We start from the raw sequence: 6,958 nt of genomic DNA, 5'->3' as shown, positions 1-6,958 counted from the left end.
CTCTTCTCCTGGCACATCCCATCTCCCCCCAGAGCCTTTCCCCAGGGGAACACATCTGTACCGGCCTGAGCAGCCCTTCCTGCACCCCCTGCCCGTGCTCCCCACAGCCCCCGAGCTGGGGGGGCTGCTCTGCAGAGCAGGGGGGCTGTGGGGCCCGGGGCCATGGGGGACTCTTGGGCTGTGCTGCTCCAGCTGGGAGGCAGAGCCAGCTGATGGTCTGAATGTGGGCTCTGAAGGAGAACTGGAAGTAGAAAAAGAGCAGCTCTGACAAGACAAGGTGCTGGTGCTCCCTGGCAGTGCTGCTCTGCTGGGACATTTTTCCTCCCCTATAACTTCATGATGTTCTCAGAGTTAGGATCCTAGATAAACAAGGCACTGAATGGTAGTTTATTTTGTTTAAAACACAGAAATAGACGAATACACAGTTTATCATTTGCAGAGTTTCTAGATCAAATTCAAGAGGTAAGCAGTGAATGAGGTGGGGGATGAATAATGAAATTTCATTGAGCACAAAATTATGAGAAGAGGAACCCAGTGACCACCACCAAAAAGTTGAGAAGGCAGGCTGGGCCTCTCATGAGTTACATTTTAAAGGCTGGACAGAAGAAAACAGAGAGGTTATTGTTGCTGAAAAACATCCAGTCATCATTTTCCTCAGGGCATCCTTGAGCTCTTGGTTCCTCAGGCTGTAGATGAGGGGGTTCACTACTGGAGGAACCACTGAGTACAGAACTGACAGAGAAAGGTCCAGGGATGGGGAGGAGATGGAGGGAGGCTTCAGGTAGGCAAATGTGCCAGTGCTGAGAAACAGGAAGACCACGGCCAGGTGAGGGAGGCACGTGGAAAAGGCTTTGTGCCTTCCCTGCTGAGAGGGGATCCTCAGCACAGCCCTGAAGATCTGCACATAGGAGAAAACAATGAAAACAAGACAACCAAATGCTAAACAGGCACTAACCCCAATGAGCCCAATTTCCCTGAGGTAGCCTGAGTGTGAGCAGGAGAGCTTGAGGATGTGTGGGATTTCACAGAAGAACTGGCCCAGGGCATTGCCCTGGCACAGGGGCAGGGAAAATGTATTGGCTGTGTGCAGTAGAGAATAGAGAAACGCAGTGGCCCAGGCAGCTGCTGCCATGTGGGCACAAGTTCTGCTGCCCAGGAGGGTCCCATAGTGCAGGGGTTTGCAGATGGCAACGTAGCGGTCGTAGCACATGATGGTGAGGAGGGAAAACTCTGCTGAAATGAAGAAATAAAAGAAAAAGAGCTGTGCAGCACATCCCGTGTAGGAGATGGTTGTGGTGTTCTGGAGGGAATTGTGCATGGCTTTGGGGACAGTGGTGCAGATGCAGCCCAGGTCTGTGAGGGAGAGGTTGAGCAGGAAGAAGCCCATGGGGGTGTGCAGGTGGTGGTCGCAGGCTACGGCGCTGAGGATGAGGCCGTTGGCCAGGAGGGCAGCCAGGGAGATGGCCAGGAAGAGCCAGAAGTGCAGGAGCTGCAGCTCCCACCTGTCTGACAATGCCAGGAGGAGGAACTGGGTGAGGGAGCTGCTGTTGGACATTTGCTGCTTTCCCAGGGTATTTTGGTCTGTTGAGGAGGAAAAGTCAGTGCTGAGTTAGACCAGGCTTCTGCAGCCAAACATTACTCGTCTCACAGCCACCCCACTCTCAGGCTCTCTCTCCTCTCTCAGACCTCCCTGCAGCTCCCTCCCCTGAGCTCTGGCTTTTGCTGCCTGAGGGGACCATTGGAAGCAGGAACTCTGGGATGGGCTCCCAAGGACTCCTTCTTGCTCTGCTGGGAGAGGGAACTTGGAATGCATGGTGATTTCAAATTAAATGTCCTCGTGATACATCCAAGAGCTTCTCAGCTTTACTGTTTGCAATTTGCCCAAATGAAGGACTGAGCTGAGGGAATTCTTTGGATTTGTTCACCCACTTGCACCTGCCACACTTAGGAGTGGTTGTGGATGTTTGAAATCCCTGACATTTCTATTGCACTGCAGGATAAGTCTTGTGGGTTCTGAGGGGCACAGGGACGGTCCCTTAGGGCAGAGAGAAGAGCTGCTCTGCCCATCAGTCCTGGGCTCAGCTGCCCTGTGCTGGCAGCTTGGAGCTGGAGGAGCATCACACTCAACTGTTCCCCTCCAGAGAAACTGCCCAGAGATCCAGGACTCCATATCCAAAGAACAGATTGACACACTGTTCACCTTTTCATCTCTCCCCTCCCAGACTGAGACACAAAATGCTCCTTGCAGCTGACCAGAGCATTTGCATGGATTTAGCACTGAGGAGTTTTCTCCATGGGGATCCTGTGCAGCACAGAGATACTACGGCAGAGACACTGCAGGGCAATGCACAGCCCAGCCCCCGTGGGTCTGAGGGCACAGGCTCTGCTTCGGCTGGGAAAGGAGCCCAGGGAGGAGCTGCTCAGGGAAGGGGTCTGTGCCACAGGGACAGCAGGGAGGGGCCCCCATCCCCCTGCCCAGCCCTTGTGGCAGCAGCTGCCTCTCCCTGCCTGCCTGTCTCTGGGTGAGGAGCTGTTCCTGCCAGCAGCCCCTCCCTGTGCCCAGCTCAGCTCCCTGCCAGTGCTGCCAGAGCCATCCCCAGCCCAGTGCCCAGGGGCAGCTCTGCCTGGGCAGGGGCTGCAGAGCAGATCCCAGACCCCCTGCGGTGGCTGGGAAGGGGGAGGTGTTCTGGGGGGATGTGCTTCCTGAGAAGGGTCCCTGGAAATGGAGGAGGTGGAGCTGAAGCTGTGAGGAGCCCTGAGCCTGCAGCTGAAGGGCCCTGCCCAGCCTTGCCCTGCCCTGAGGGGTCACTCCTTCCACCCACCCCTTCTCCCTGCAGGGCCGTGGCAGCTCCTTGGCCGGGCTGAGAGCTGAGCCTGGCAGGCAGCAGAGTCCCTGCCCCAGCACACAGAGCCCTGGGGGCAGGACCCTGCTCTGCACCACAGCCCTGGGCACCCCTGGCTGCACCCCCACCTTCCCACCCCACAGCCAGCCCTGCCACAGGGAACCCCCTGGCCCTGGGCCTCTGAGGGGGCAGCAGCAAGTCCTGCTCTGCAGCAGCTTCTCCTGCTGCACCCCAGCAAATCCAGCAGAGCCATCCTGACAGCTCCTGCCACTGCTGCCATTTGGCAGCTGGCAGAGGCATTTGCAGCAACTCCCCTGCACTGCTCTGCAGCCACAGCCTGACTGTGGCAAAGGGCTGGCAAGGTTCCTGCCCTGAGCAGCTCTGCCCTGTCCTCCCAGCCCAGGATCCCTTGAACCTCCTGCTCCCTTCTCCTCTCTGCCCTTGCTGCCTGCAGCTCCTGCCCTGCTCTACCATATGGCCACTTCCCCTGCACTGCAGCAACTGGGAGAGTCCTGCTGAAAGATCCTGGAAGCTGTGGGATGTGCCAGCTTTAGGAGATCCCTCCAAGAAGGCAAGTTGAACTTTCCTACAGTCAGAAAATTCTTCATTCAAATCCTGGGAAGGTTTCTCCCATAGTGAGAGTTCAGTCACCCCCCAGCCCAGGCTGCCTCTCATCTCTCTGCCTTCTCTCCTGTGCCCTGGGTGCTGCAGGCAGTGCCCTCAGCCCTGCTGGGCTGTGCAGAGGAGCTGCTCCTGGCCAGAGCTGTCTCTTTGAAGCTCTTCTTGCTTGCCAGGAGCTCCCTGTGTGCCAGGAGCCCGGCCCAACTCAGCAGCACAGCAACAGCCCCAGGCATTTCATGATGCCCTGGGAGGTTTGACGTGGTTTACATGAGGCTCAGTCCCTGAGAGGAAGTTCAAACAACTTTTCAGAAAGTCAAAATGAGATTGAAACATTGAAGTTTCTTGTAGTGCTAATGAGTCTCACTGAGGGACACAACTGAGAACGTGTCCCCACGTTCCAGTTAGAGCAGAAATCTGCAGACAGTGATGCCAAGGATGGACAAGCACGGGAAAGGTGGCTCTGATGCTGAACAAACCTTGACTTGTTACCTTAATCCAGAGGACCAAACCCTGATCCCCCAGTCCCTGGGAAGGCAGATCCTGTCCCTGCCTCATTCCTCAGGGCTCTTCCTGGGGCACTGGGCTGTGGGATGTGCAATGCCAAGGGCAGGACCATGGGGTGGCACCTGCCAGGCTGCTGAGCAGGGACAAGGAGGCCAGGAGGCCCCAGGGCTGCAAGCGCCACTCCCCTCCTCCTGGCATCAGGGGCACAGACAGCAGACCTGGCCAAAGGCCTGCAGAAGGTGGCTGTGTCAGGGCCTTTCAGCTTCTCCCCCTCCCTGTCTCCTCTCCAGCCCAGGCTGTCCTACGGTGTCCATGCCCTGCCCCTTTCCCTGCAGGCTGTCGTCATCCCCCCGGCTGCCCCACCTGGCTGGCACCTTCCTGCACTGACATCTCTGCGTCCTCCCTGGCTCTTCCTGCACACACAAAGACTTGGCCTCATCCAGACTCCTCCTGGGTGACATATTGCAACACAACACTGACCTCAGAGGGAAATTTCTGACTTCTTGTCATCAGTCTAGGCCACCCCAGCTGCCCTTGGTGGCACTAGTTCTTTCTTAGGCTGTTTTCTGCCAGCAAGAAAAGCTCCACCAGCTCTCACACCCCCCTTCCAGACCTCTCAGGCTACTCCTCTACTGTCCTCCACTGACCCCTGAGTCCTCAGCCTCTATATACGGGTCATGGGCTTGAGGCCCCAAATTCCTTCCTGGGAGATCTCTGGGACCTCTCCAAGATTTTGGAAGATGACAATAGAGTGCTCTTATCCCAGGAAACACACAGGGACACTTTTTTCCCAAGGGTTGTCTTGGCAGAATGAGGCACAATCTCTTTAAACTTTCTGGCACAAGGGAGCTCTGAGCTCTGGGTACGGAGGGAGCTCCAAGTGCCAACCACTGGAGTGGGAGCTACAAATCATCAGGTCTGGTGTTCTTTGGAGGGCCAGACACTGGTGAGAGTGGGGGGTGTGTGCACATGGAAGGACTTGAAGGGCACAATGAACTGTCTCAAAACACTGTCAAAGCAGGGAAATCCCATAAGGTGCCACAGCACATAAGCACTGGTGGCAAACAGGAAGGCCTTTAATTCCAAGGCCTAAAGGGAGGTGAAGCTTTGCAAGTAGCCCCCAGGACAGAATTGCACTGTGCAGAGTGTGGGAAAGAGCAGACAGCCCCAAGAGGAAGCCAGGGCTGATAAGGCAGCTCTGGGGAACCCATCCAGACAAAGATTCCCACCTGCAGACTGGAAGCACACCGGGCAAAACTCCCACCGTGGCAAACTGTGGGAAAGGAAGCAAGTCCTTGTCCATGTGCCAGCCCAAGCTGTGGGAACAGCATCTACCCCCCTGAATACCCGGGGCTTGGGCTGTATAAAAGTGATAGCCCAGAAGCACAACTTGGGGACCCTCCACCGAGCAGAGCAGGGGGAAGAAGGACTGGTGGGAGCCTCAGGGATCTACATGGGGTGATACATTTACTTCATCTCTGTCTCTCTCTCACTGGCTTCCCACCACGTTCTTCTCTCTCTTTTTCTTTCTCTCCCTCCTATTTACTGTTAAATCAAACCTGGACTGCTGACTTTGGCACATGGTCTCCTTTGCAGCTGAATATGGGCAGAGGTGTCTTTTAATAATGGGAACCTGACAGTATCCCTGAGGTTTTACAGTGTGGGAATGGCCACTGGATTCCATGAGGTTCCACAGAGTCGCAGGGTCCATTTGGCTTCATAAGGCTCTGCAGTGTGATAATGGACCCTTGATTCCATGGGTTTGCAAAATGTCTCAGGACTCTTCTGGTTCTAGGAGGCCCCACATATCACAGTGTCCCCTTGGTTCCATGAGATTCCACAATGTCACAGGAATCCTTTCGTTCCTTGAGGTTCCACAGTGTCACAAAGGCCCCTTGATTCCATGAGGTTCCACAGTATTTCAGGGTTCCTTTGGTTCCATGAGGCCCAGCAGTGTCACAGTGGCCTTTGAGTCCCTGAGGTTCCTCAGTGTCACAGTGGCCCCTCGATTCCATGAGTTTTCACGTTACCACAATACTTCCTTTATTCCATGAGATTCCCCAGTGTCCCAGGGTTCCTTTGGCTCCAGAAGGCCCTACAGTGTCACAATGGCCCCTTTACTCCAGGAGGTTCCACAGTGTCCTTACTGGAACACACAGGGCTGTAATGTTGTCAGCCCTGCAGAGCTGCCTCCAGCTCTGGGCTCCAGCACAGGAAGGACATGGACCTGCTGGAGCGAGTGCAGAGGGGAGCAGCAAGAGGATCAGAGGGCTGGAGCAGCTCTGCTGTGAGGAAAGGCTGAGAGAATTAGGATTGTTGAGGCTGGAGAAAAGAAGGCTTTGGGGTGACCTAATTGTGGACTTGCAGTGCCTGAAGGGAACCAACCAGAAAGATGGAGAGAGACTTTGGACAAGGGCCTGGAGTGACAGGACAAGGGGAATGGCTTCACACTGAGAAAGGGAAGGGTTAGATGGGATATTAGGAAGAAATTCTTGATTGTGATTGTAGTGAGATCCTGGCACAGGTTGCTCAGAGTAGTTCTGGCTGCCCCATCCCTGGAAGTGTTCACGGCCAGGTTGGATGGGGTTCTGAGCTCTGAGTCTAGTGGAAGGTGTCCCTGCCCATGGCAGGGGGTTGGACTGAGATGGTCTTGAAGGTCTCTTCCAACCCAAACCATTCCATGGTTCTGTGACTGGTGGGGGATGTGGTGGTCGGAGCCAACGGACACAGAGACCACAAAATGATGGAGTTTTCCATTCTGGGTGGAGGAAGGAGGGGGCAGCAGAACTGACACCCTGGAGTGAAGGCAGGCAGACTTTGTCCTGTTTGGGAGACTGACTGATCTGGGTGTCAGTGTGGATGTGCTGGAGGGCAGGAAGGCTCTGCAGAGGGATCTGGACAGGTTGGATCAATAAGGCCAAGTGTCAGGGCCTGCCCTTGGGTCCCAACAACCCCCTGGAACACTCCAGGCTGGGGGCAGAGGGGTTGGA

The 6,958-nt window shown here is 55.6% G+C and overlaps 1 protein-coding gene across 1 annotated transcript; it reads right to left on the bottom strand.

The window, feature by feature from the left end:
* Positions 1-574: 574 nt before the first annotated feature.
* On the bottom strand, positions 575-1,555 carry LOC116781314 (olfactory receptor 14I1-like). Its single transcript, XM_032677011.1, has one exon. It carries the CDS (start codon positions 1,553-1,555, stop codon positions 575-577), a length of 981 nt encoding a protein of 326 aa, XP_032532902.1.
* Positions 1,556-6,958: the final 5,403 nt, after the last annotated feature.

Source organism: Chiroxiphia lanceolata (assembly GCF_009829145.1).
Source record: "Chiroxiphia lanceolata isolate bChiLan1 chromosome W unlocalized genomic scaffold, bChiLan1.pri scaffold_40_arrow_ctg1, whole genome shotgun sequence".
Taxonomy (NCBI): domain Eukaryota; kingdom Metazoa; phylum Chordata; class Aves; order Passeriformes; family Pipridae; genus Chiroxiphia; species Chiroxiphia lanceolata.
This window is presented reverse-complemented; position numbering and strand designations above follow the sequence as displayed.